Source organism: Myxine glutinosa, chromosome 1 (genome assembly GCF_964187855.1).
Source record: "Myxine glutinosa chromosome 1, kmMyxGlut1.1, whole genome shotgun sequence".
NCBI lineage: Eukaryota > Metazoa > Chordata > Myxini > Myxiniformes > Myxinidae > Myxine > Myxine glutinosa.
The window spans coordinates 365,247,775-365,259,974 of record NC_136261.1 but is presented as its reverse complement, the minus strand read 5'-3'; the positions used below and the strand labels follow the sequence as shown (position 1 = coordinate 365,259,974).

The 12,200-nt window shown below is 51.4% G+C and overlaps 1 protein-coding gene across 2 annotated transcripts in view; it reads right to left on the bottom strand.

Moving 5' to 3' along the window:
• The window catches only part of LOC137416222 (uncharacterized), a 44,300-nt gene that overhangs the window by 20,122 nt on the left and 11,978 nt on the right, over positions 1 to 12,200 (bottom strand). The window contains exons 3-5 of one of the 2 annotated variants that reach the window (XM_078770036.1): positions 10,797 to 12,172; positions 1,838 to 1,975; positions 1,220 to 1,399 (exon numbers count right to left, since the gene is read on the bottom strand). In XM_078770036.1, the coding sequence (XP_078626162.1) occupies positions 1,220 to 1,399; positions 1,838 to 1,975; positions 10,797 to 12,144 (1,666 nt within the window). In that variant the 5' untranslated portion in view covers positions 12,145 to 12,172. The remainder of the gene's footprint in view (positions 1 to 1,219; positions 1,400 to 1,837; positions 1,976 to 10,796; positions 12,173 to 12,200) is intronic. The other variant, XM_078770037.1, reaches the window with a different exon arrangement.

Below are 12,200 nucleotides of genomic sequence, written 5' to 3'. Positions count from 1 at the left end.
TGCACCAACGAGTGAAAGATATCCGTCTGCTTGCTTGAAGCCCCGCTTTAATATCAGCACCGTCTGCTTGCTTGAAGCAGGGCTTCAAGCAAGCAGACGGATATCTTTCACTCGTTGGTGCAGCTTCATGCTGGGTGAGAAACAGTGGAGCTTTGTGGAGCGTGGAACGGCGGAGGAGAGATTTTTGGCAGCCTTGCGCGGGCGGCTGGCTGCGGCGGGAGAGCACGCGAACGACCGCTAAGCCCCGAACAAAAGAGAGACCTAAATGCATATCAACCACTTGTCACAAACCCAGGATAACGAGAGTGTAACTGTGACTGCTCGTCATGAAAGCCAGCGCAGAAGAGAGTGAAAATGGCGGCGCTTCGCCTTTTTACTCCTGGCTTTTACTCCTGGCACTCAAATGTTCTTTCTGACATCACACTCTCACCAATCAACGAGCGCCACCCACTCACCCCATCGTTCTTTACCCAATTGTTCTTTGGGGCGTGGCCTCACGACCACCCCTGGTGCCCATCGAGAAGATTCGAGAAGGTGGTATTCGTGGTGTCTGGGAATCGTCGGCGATTATGTTTTTTAATATAGGTGCTGATCGCATGGCTGGTGTTGTAAGTGTTATAAGAACAAAGGGAAAAATACAGAGGCAATTTACACACAGGGAATTTACCCTTATACTCAAACTAATTAGCATAGCTCCACCTCTCGCATGGAGACATATAACGCTTTCACGGACATCCGGGCCTGACTTAATTACAGGAAGGTTTCTTCTGCTTTGTGACAGTCAGAGCACACTATCCTATACAATTCTACCTGAACTGAGGTATTTCAATACCTACCCCCACAAACGTAACAATATTGTCCTGTCCATGGCCAATGAAGACCGGCCTCAGACGAATAGCCGAAACCAGCTTTAACTCTGAGGCGTATACCCAAAAATATGGTGGTAGTTTTTGGCGCGTGCCGGGTGGACGGCAGCAAGGGCTTACCTGATCGGGAACACACGGGGTTATTCCGAACCCACCAAACAAAGAAACGAACCAGGACAAGAAAAGTAAAATTGAACAAATAACTGGTTTAATGAAAGTAAATGCAAAGACCATAAAAATGAATGCGAGGTAAAAACTATAATTCCTCATTGAGACGTCTCCATTCAGACTCAATTACAGACAACGGGGAAAGATAAAGAAAAATAAATAGTAGTAGTCATGCAGCTGCAAACCTAGCTCTGTCCACAACGCAGTGCTTGGTGGTCGTCGCCTCGAAACCACCGCGCGGGAAACGCACAAAATGGCACGGAGTTGCGCTCCTTGACGTCCAGAGGAAACACGACACGAACCCAGTCCACCACATCCTGTGCCTTGTAGTTCCGACCGTCCTGAAATGCTGTTTCTCACCAGCACTTTCCCAAGAGCGCACACGAACCAAAGCCCACATGTCCGCGAGCAGGAGAAAAATGCAAGGAGAAAAATGCGACATGGCGAAACCATTTTCTTCTTCCTCGGCTCTCGATTGTTCGACCCTGACATCACACTCTGTCCAATCACCGAGCTCATGGTATTTTTACTACGGGCTTTGCTAGTACAGTATATCCTATATTCTCGAAAGTCCGATTTGCATTCAGGAAGAGAACAATTATGGCAAACCATCTTGAAATTGCCGCCCTGTTGTCTAAATAATGAAAAGTATGTTTTTGAATAATAAAAGACGATTTGAATTCCAGATTTCATGCTAGCAACGGCAGGTTAAAAGAGCCCTGCGAGCCGAACCAAGTCATTGTAAACACACAGCGCATGCGCAAAAGGCATCATTTTGAAAGTCGTATATTTCCACAACTTACCATCGAACAGGTCCTTTCCCTCCTCCTCAGAAACATCGGAGTTCGCATCTTCTATTTTGATCCGCAGAATTTCAAATCCTTCCTCCTTCTCACCGTCCTTTATACGATCAGCTTCAACAGGGAGATCATAACTGTAATCTACCATATAAAACATAATGTCAGTGTGTGTGTTTGTACAGATGTCTGTCTCCCTTCATAAGGGTAGGTTTTCAAGGCCAAACTTTTAACACGAATGTGTGTCACTATGGTCTATTTTTGAGGATAAAATGAACTCAAAAAACATTTTCCATAAAAGAGTAATTATGTCCCTTCTATTGGAATTGTAGACGGTGGCTTGTAAACGGAGCCTTAAGGGCGGTGTACAGAAGCGGTTTTAAAAAATCACAATAAATACAAGGTGCAGGGAGGTGACATTCGCTGCATATGACGTGCAATGCACGCAGAGTAAAACGAGTGTTCATTTATGTCCGTAGGATGTCTAAGAAATAAAGAAAATATAAGCACACCTGACCCTTGGCCGAGGCTTCAGACTTTGGCACGCTCATGAGGCTGCACCATCAAATAAACTGTTCCAACTCGTAATTTTTATGGGCTTTTTACTAGTCTTATCATAATGTAGCAAAGGTATTTGGTTATGTATGTATATTTGTGACCAAAACGTCGTCGTCTTCTTCTTCAAATATATAAAATTGAAAAACACGGTCCGTGAAGCTGTGAGGTGGTGCTGTGAGGTGGTGCTGTGAGGTGGTGGTCACACGTTGAAGCCGTGTGACCATATATCTATTAGTTATGTACTGTTTGAATGTCGGTTGCATCCTGTCTATTAATTATGTACATCTATTAATTATGCACTGTTGAAGTGTGGTGCTGCGCACACAACTTGCTTGCCAAAGAGGTAGGCCACAACACGTTTGATAAAACCAAGAGTCTTTATTATGAAAGCTCGAACTGCAGCACTGAGCGGGCCCGAGCTTAGAGCCCGCATATATGTGCCGAGGCCACGCCTCGTCCCCGGGCGTGGCCGGTCGGTCGATAGGCGGGGCATGCATTCCAGTTCCCCGCCTGGACGTTCGCGCCACCTGCTGGTGCGCTGAATTCGTGTACCTTGCTTGTGTCCGCCACACGCGCCCCCCCAGAATTCCTGCGCACCTGAAGGGTGAGTTTGCGGGGAAGCCGGATGACCCAGCCGAAACGCCCCCTGGCGATGGGGGCCGATCTGGGGGGTGGCGGGATGGCAGGGCTGGGGGGCGCCGGGGGTCCGACCGCCGGGGGGCGGCCTCGACGCGGAGGCAGAGCTGCTGGCGGGGGTGCCGGGGGTCCGACCACCGGGGGGCGGCCTCAACGCGGAGGCAGAGCCGCTGGCGGGGGGTGGTCCGGATCGAGGTGGGCCGGCTTGAGGCGGTCCACGGAAATGCGATCCAGGGCACCGCCGATGTCGACCGTGAAAAACTTGTCCCCGGCCTCCAACACGTGGAAGGGCCCATCGTACGGGGGCCGCAGCGGTGCCCGGTGGGCATCGTGCCGGATGAACACGTACTTTGCTGTGCGAAGCTCCGGGGCGACGTGGGAAGGCGGGCAACCGTGGTGTGCCGTTGGCACCGGGGCGAACCTACGGGCGGTCTCCTGAACGGCGGAGCGCTGTTGTGCCGCGGACCAAGGAGCCGTGGAGTCGGGGATAAATTCACCCGGTAACCGCAGTGGTTGCCCGTAGACCAGCTCCGCCGAGGACGCGCGCAGGTCATCCTTGGGCGCCGTCCTGAGGCCCAGCAGGACCCAGGGGAGTCTGTCGACCCAGCCGCCGTCGCAGAGGCTGGCCCGGAGCGCGGCCTTCATGGAGCGATGAAAGCGCTTGCACAGGCCATTGGCCTGGGGGTGGTAGGCCGTGGTGTGGTGTAGCTTCACCCCGAGTCCTTGCGCCACCGCGGCCCAGAGCTCCGAGGTGAACTGGGGGCCGCGGTCGGACGAGATGTCCGAGGGGGCACCGAACCGGGCAACCCAAGTGGCAATAAAGGCTTGCGCCACCTCAGCCGCAGACATCGCCGCCAATGGGACGGCCTCCGGCCACCGAGTGGTGCGGTCGACCATGGTGAGGAGGTGGGTGAACCCTCGCGAGGGGGGCAGAGGTCCCACCAAGTCGACGTGCACGTGGTCGAACCGCCGCTCAGGCACTGTAAACGGGGCCAACGGTGCCTGGGTGTGGCGGTGGACCTTTGCGCGCTGGCACGCGAGGCACGTCCTGGCCCAGTCGCGGACGTCCTTCCGGAGGCCATGCCAGACGAACTTTGCCCCGACGAGTTTCTGGGATGCCCTCGCGCCAGGGTGGGACAGGCCGTGGATGGCGTCGAACACCGGGCGCTGCCAGCCAGCGTGCACGATGGGGCGAGGCCGGCCGAGGGAGACGTCGCATAGGAGGGCCGTGCCCGCGGCGTCGAACGGCACCTTGGTGACGCGGAGGCCCGTGACGGCGGTCCGCAAGGCCTGGACGCCGGGGTCGGCGGTCTGGGCCTCCGCCATCCGGGCATAGTCGACCCCGAGGTGGACCGCGTGCACGACGGACCGGGAAAGGCAATCCGCCACCGGGTTGTCCTTACCCGCCACGTGACGGATGTCCGTCGTGTACTCGGACACGTCAGAGAGGTGGCGCTGCTGCCGTGCCGACCATGGCTCGGCGACCTTGGCCATCGCAAACACAAGGGGCTTGTGGTCAACGAAGGCCGTGAACGGGCGGCCCTCCAGCAGATGGCGGAAGTGTCAGACCGCCAGGGGGAGTCCGAGCAACTCGCGGTCGAAGGTGCTGTACCGGCATTCGTGCAGGCGAAGCTGCCGGCTGAAAAACGCCAGCGGTTGCCAAGCACCACGCACCCATTGCTCGTGCACCGCGCCCACCGCGTAATCCGACGCGTCGGTGGTGAGGGCGATCGGTGCGTCGGGCGCCGGGTGCGCCAGCATGGTGGCATCAGCCAGAGCCAGCTTTGCGCCCGCCGCGGCCATCGGCTCCGACCGTGCGATGTCACCTTTGCCCGGCTTGCCCCGGAGGGCCTCGTGCAAGGGGCGGAGGAGCTGGGCGACGTGGGGCACAAAGCGGTGGTAAAAGTTTACCATGCCCAGGAACTCCTGGAGCCCCTTGATCGTGCGGGGCTGCGGGAGATCCCTGACCGCCTCCACCTTGGCCGGTAAAGGGACCGCCCCGTGCTCGGTGATGCGGTGCCCCAAGAAGTCGATGGTGGTGACACCGAAACGGCACTTGGCAGGGTTGATGATTAGGCCATGCCGGCCCAGGCGTTCGAAAAGCGTGCGGAGGTGGAGCAGGTGCTCCTCCCGGGACGCGCTCGCGACTAGGATGTCATCCAGGTAGATGAACAGGAAAGGTAAGTCGCGCAAGACGCTATCCATAAGCCGCTGGAACGCCTGAGCCGCATTCTTCAACCCGAAGGGCATCCTTAGAAATTCGAAGAGGCCGAAAGGGGTGATGACGGCCGTCTTCGGGACGTCGTCCGGTTGGACGGGGACCTGATGGTAGCCCCGGATGAGGTCCACCTTCGAAAACACGGTCGTGTTGGCCAACAGGGCGGAAAAGTCCTGAATGTGTGGGACCGGGTAGCGGTCGGGGGTGGTGGCATCGTTGAGCCGGCGGTAGTCCCCGCACGGCCGCCATCCCCCACCGGGCTTCGGCACGATGTGCAGCGGGGAAGCCCACGCGCTGTTGGAGCGCCGCACGATCCCCAGCCGCTCCAGCGTGGCGAACTCCGCCTTCGCCACCGCGAGCTTCGTGGGCTCGAGCCGGCGTGCCCGGGCATAGACCGGCGGCCCGACCGTGGGGATGTGATGCTCCACCCCATGCTTAACGGCCACCGCTGAAAAGGTGGGCCGCGTGAGGGCCGGGAAACTGGCGAGGAGGCGGGTAAAGTCGTCCGCTGCCGGAAGCGTACAAACCAAACTCGCCGGGATGGAACCCTCCAGCAAGCCGCTTGGCAAGCCGCTCGGTGAGCTGCTCAACGAGCTGCTCAGCGAACAAGCGAGCGAGCTAAAGGTTTCAGCCTGGACGAGCCGTCTGCGCTTTACGTCGACCAACAATCCGTGCGCACATAGGAAGTCCGCACTGAGCAATGCCATGGGCACGCTAGCTGTCACAAACGACCATTGAAAGCGCTGCCCTCCGAACCGCAGGGAGAGGCAGCGCTTCCCGAACGTGCGGATGGGTGTACCGTTGGCGGCAAGCAAAGCGGGGCCCCGGCCCGCGGTTCGCTTGCCGGACGTGTAGGCTGGGATGACGCTTACCTGCGCTCCTGTATCGCAGAGGAAAGGGCGACCGGGACAAGGTGTCCGTGATAAAGAGGAGGCTGCCGGAATGGCCGACGCTCATGGCCGCTAACGAGCGCCGGCTTGGTCGTTTCCCGACCTGCCAAACAAGCACGGCGGGCAACACTTCTTAGCCTTGTGGCCGAACCTGGCGTGGAAATAGCACCAAGCTTGCAGCGGCGGTTTTCTCGGCGGCGGTGGTGGTGGTGGTGGTGGTGGTGGTCGGGGCGCGGCAGCGGCCACGAGGGACGCAGTAGCATCAGCCTCGGGAACCACGACGACCGCACCGTAACTCGCCCGTGTGTCGCAAGCCGCGAAGAACTTGTCGGCCTCTACGGCCAGGGCGCGGGGTTCCCTTATGTTGGAACCGGCCAGCGCGAGGCGTACCTGTAGCGGTAGCTGGCATAGGAAAAGCGCCCGAAATAAAAAATCCGGGGCTTGGTCACCCAACAACGACAGCATATAATCCATCCGCACGGATGGTCGTGTGTCGCCGAGTTTGGGAAGGTCCAGGAGGCGGTCGGCCCATTCGATCTCAGTGAGGCCGAACGTGGCGATGAGGAGACGTTTGATCGCCCCGTACTTGTGGTCGGCCGGCGGGTGCCGCAGGATGGACACGACCCGGGCGGCAGTGCCGGGCCCGAGGGAGGCGACCACGTGGTAGTAACGGGTCTCGTCCGCCGTTATGCCTCGAAGCTGGAATTGCGCTTCGGCCTGCACGAACCACACATTGGCCTGTGCTTCCCAAAACTCTGGGAGTTTTACCGCGACAGCGTTGTTGGCCATGGCGCGTTCGGTGGTCAGCAACGGCTGAACCAATCGGGGTCACTAGTGAAGTGTGGTGCTGCGCACACAACTTGCTTGCCAAAGAGGTAGGCCACAACGCGTTTGATAAAACCAAGAGTCTTTATTATGAAAGCTCGAACTGCAGCACTGAGCGGGCCCAAGCTTAGAGCCCGCATATATGTGCCGAGGCCACGCCTCATCCCGGGGCATGGCCGGTCGGTCGATAGGCGGGGATGCATTCCAGTTCCCCGCCTGGACGTTCGCGCCACCTGCTGGTGCACTGAATTCGTGTACCTTGCTTGTGTCCGCCACACTGTTGAAATATACCTTTCGACCTTTTAGCCTGCTGAGGCCCCTTAGACCTTTGAAGACCCTTTAGTGCCCCAAAGACTCTTAAGACCACCAAGACCACTAAAAATACCTAAAAGACCCTTAAAGATAATGAAGACCATTAAAGACCCAAAATTAAAGACCCAAAATACCCCAAAGACCCAGAAGATCACAAAGACCCTTAAATACCCCAAAAGGTCCGACGATCCGAAAGACCCTTAAAGAACCCAAAGACAAAAAAGACCCTGAAGACCCAATAGATTGAGAAGACCCAAAATCCTGAAGACCCTTAAAGACCCAAAATACCCCAAAGACCCAAAATACCCCAAAGACCCAGAAGATCACAAAGACCCTTAAATACCCAAAAGGTCCGACAATCCGAAAGACCCTTAAAGAACCCAAAGACAAAAAAGACCCTGAAGACCCAATAGACCGAGAAGACCCAAAACACCCAGAGGACCAAAAAGACCCCAAAGAGCACAAAGACCCTCAAGACCCCAAAGACCAATAAGATGCTTTAACGCATTTGACCAGCTTGGACCCTTGCCCATTTAGAACAATGCACAACTTGGACCTTTTTAGATTACAAATAAATGATATCACCAATATTACAAGTACATTTGTACAAAAAATGCTTGTATTATGATTGGTGTAAATCAGGACAACACAGCAATTCAAGCTCAGGTCATTATCCTCAATTAAACCAAGTCCGTGCCTCTGCAGCACGCTCGCCTCACCACGCTAGTAGTAGCTCATAGCTTAGCAATGGCAGCATAGCCTAGCATAGCCTAGCCTCTCGTTCATTGAACAGAACATTATCACCAACATAGTCAGTGGCTTTAAACAAGGAATATTCCCCCTTTAGTCATGACTTGGGATCAACCACACTGTGTCAGAAAATCCTGTCAGGGAGACACCATTAAGGAGGCATCTAAGACATCAGCCATGCATGGGGCAAGGCATTTGAGCAGTGTTTAAATGGCATATGGAAAAAAGAAAACCACGTCCAGAGTGTGTCCAGCTTGTTGATGACAATGAGGGTGTCAGCAAATGTAGAGCTGGTTGCCCTCACCAGTTATATCCCTGCTCGGGTGAACCTGTTGACACTTGAGGGTTTGGGGAAAGGCATAGAGGCATCGGAAGGAGTGACTAACAGAGGAACTCATCAAATTTGTAGTGCAATCGGACCCAGAAATTCGCAGGGGATACGTTCCTGGAAAATGCCGTGAATGTCGAATCCTTGAATGTGAGGGCATTGTTTGAATAGGGGGGTGGGGGAGGGGGGTGGAGGGGATTTTTTTCACTACATGGTGCAGACTCTTGGAAGAGCTATGACACAGAACAAATAAAGACACAACATAACAAAGGGAAGAACAGAAGAAGGGGGAAACGCAGTAGGGCGGAGGAAGAAAATGATGAGGTACGATGAGGGGTAAGGGAGAATGCAAAGGGTGGCCAAGATGGATACATAAGCAAAAATTTTGGGAGGGGTGGGGAGTGGTTTAACAGGTGTAGAAAATATCATGATTTTGGATGGGGGATGACTTGAGATGGTGGTGAGCAGCTGTCTTGAAGACCTGAAGGTAAGAATGAGATTGGAGAGAGAGTATGGAAGGTCATTCCACAGGAAAAAAAGGGGAATAAATGAGTGGAGGTCAGCAGTGGTTCTGGATTTCTGCAGTTTCACTAGGAGGGGGTTGTTGCTGGACTGATTGCGTCCTGTAGATACCTGAAGGGGACAAAGCACGTAGAGGGTAGAGGGTGCAAGTCTTGACAAGGTGCCACTGGGTTTTAGAGGAGGGAGGCAAGTTTGAAAGCTCATTCTTGAGATTGGACAGGTGTTGTTTTCTGGCTCCCAAGAGAGTAGGCACACACTTGTTGTGAGTTTTGTGGAATGATCTGAGGTCGTCTTCAGTTAGATTTGCCTTAAAACATGAGAATGCAAGTTATTTTAAAGACACTGCCTCACCCATGGATTCAGAGTACCAAGAGTGGGAGGATGGGTAACATAATTGAAGAGATGGCATCTATGCATAAGGGACAGCAGGTTTCTGGGGAAGAGCTCCCAGGTTGAATTAATATCAGTGGCAGTGGATATAGGAGACCAGTCCTGATGTGTTAAAAAAAAAATTCAACCGCAAATACGCAATGCATGAACGTAGAAGCAGGTCAGTGTTACGAAGCGTGAATGTGCTGATTTAGAACATTGCTCTGAAAGAAAAGGAATGACCTGAAGGTATTGAGATTGAAATAGAGGCATCACGATTAGGCCCATCATAAAAAGTAGATCCAAAGCAATATCAGACTTTCTTGAGGTTAAACATTCTGTCCATCTGACTTCTCCAAATTTTCACTTTCCAGGTGCATTTCCATCTCCAAATCCATATCTTTATTAAGCTAAGTCTCCAGCTCAAGCTGAGTATGGTAAACACAAGAGTGAAGAGATTAAATGAGACAACTGTCAAGGAAAACATATCACACGGCATATTGAGGTTACCCTATTCTTCAGAGAGCAACTCCAATGTAAGGTAAGAATTAAATAAATCAAAGAAATAGAGTCTCAGATGCTGAAACAGTCGGTAGGTTGGGAAAGGTGAATTAAACTTTGCATCTAAAGAGTGATTCGGTTCTCGGAGCTGCGATCACAACAAAATTCAATCCGTAGGAACTCAAATCGGTGAAATCGATAGTAGTCTCATGTAGTCTCATAGGAGTCATAGATCAATCCGATGTGTTTAGGGGCAGTCTTACTTATGGGGTAGCCCTGGCAATTGCCCTATTCTATCTCTAGGTGCTGCATGACATCATGGCCGGGCGCCGAAGACCTTCACCCGATGATGACACACTCCAAAATGGCGTATTCAGTTTTTACTCCATTTGTTACTTACAATATCGAAGATTTTTCAAGTATATCGGTTTGGTCTTGTGCGTTATTCTGTCTGTCTGTCTGCCTGTCTGCCTGTCAATCGCCTACAGGTCACAATTCCAAACCGATCATCATGAAACTTTACAAAGTTGTAGTAGTCCAGTCAAAGTAGTGGCTTGACCCACTACTAATCGCAACAAAAACAATTCACTGCAGTGCATTTCACAAATATACCATAAACACCATACTGAAAGTATACCAAAATATATTTAGTGGAAAGGTGTCTAATTTGCATAATATGCAAATTAGCTGCCGCCATTAGGAAAAAAATCAATTTTCCACAGTAATTCTGCATCTAAGTGTCCAATCATGATAAATTAAATGTCCAAACCCATGTTTTCATGGTTATTGAATATGATTAGCACATTTCTGGATTAATTATACGCATTGAATAATGTGAAATATGCAAATCAGGGCTATGCCGCCATTTTGAAAAAAAAAGATTTTCCACAATAACTCTGCATCTAAGTATTTACCATGATTTTACAAATTATTTGTCATAATTCTGTATCTAAGTTTCTAAAAAAGATCACAAATAATTACAAATTACAAAAGATATTCTAGGTACAGGTTTACTATCAATTTTTCCTGGCGTAAAAGTGGAAATGATTCCCATACCGTGAAATGTTCCAAAGCCATCAAGAGTTCTGATATTGTGTTCAACATTATCACCAACGTGCTGAATAAACTCTCCTGGTCTGGGTGCAGGCAACTCAGTCCCATGTGTAAAAGCGGCATTTTTCTCAAACTTCTGCACTTCGGAGTACGAACACCCAAAGCCATGTTTATAAAGGGTATCTACAATAAACCTTGAGGCAAAGTGATGGTGCATTTCAGTTGCAAGGCCAAACTGCAATGGAGCTGGAAGGATTCTTGGTCTGGTTGCTTGCATAATAGTTTGTCCTATTGATGCCACCTTTAAATCAACGTTTTGTCCAACAAATAAAACTTGCAGAAACGCCAACAGTGACTGTGGTATGAACTTCATTGCCTCCTCAGTTGAAGACATCTCTTCTCCAGTTGGATATGTATCCCTGGAAGTATCAACAGACCTGATGTCCTTTTTGATAAGTTTGGCAGCTGTGCGTATTATTCTCATAATCTCTGTGTCTGAATCGTCTTTCCTCTGTTCCTGATAAAACTCATGCAGAATGGCATCGTCTGTACTTCGAAATGCAACATTTGGTTTACCATCCAACTCAGAGATGATGATTTTTTCACCGAAATGCTCCAGTAATTTACTTTTCATGTGTGTGAAGCAGTATGGCTCAAATGCTGAACCCAAGAGACAGGTCTCCATCTTCTTGATCAAGTCCACAATGGTTATCTGTTCATCATCATTTTCCTCTAAGTACTTAGTAACCATAAGAAATGCTTCATACCGTTCTCTTTCTTCTGGTCTACCAAGCTTTCTTTTCTTGGTACTGTCAACTGCACCAGAGGAATATTGTTGTGGAAGCTGCTTTCCAGTCCTGAAGTTGACGCTGCAACTCTGATGGTAAACTGCATCAGCTGCAAAAAGGTCCTGAGCATAAGCAATCCTACCTGCAACTAACTTTGACCAGTCATCTTTCCTTTCTTCACACGTACGTAAGACAGTATTTTGGAAAGTTTCAGTTCGAACAGGGATGACGTCAAATCCCCGTTTTCTTCCTTCATATTTAGCTGGTTGACCACAGAACAAGCATTGTTTTTTGAAACTGAACTGCGGGCTCTCTGAGCGAAGAACACAAAATGAAGGTGGTTCCTGTGCAGCTGTTCTTTTCTGTTCGCTGGCAATACTTCGTGGATTAATAAAAACCCGCCTGCATTCCTGGTGCACACACAGACCTTTTTTAGTCCTTACACTGCTTCCTCGTGCCGCACTTGCCTTATTAATACCCTCACTTCCCTTTTCTCTTAGAATAACGGTCTTCTGGCCATCTTCTAAACTCTTGTTGCAGAAAACGCACTTGTCCATGTTCATCTGTAACACTACTCAGCCTTTAGATACTCTGCAATAGAATAGAAACAATGCACATA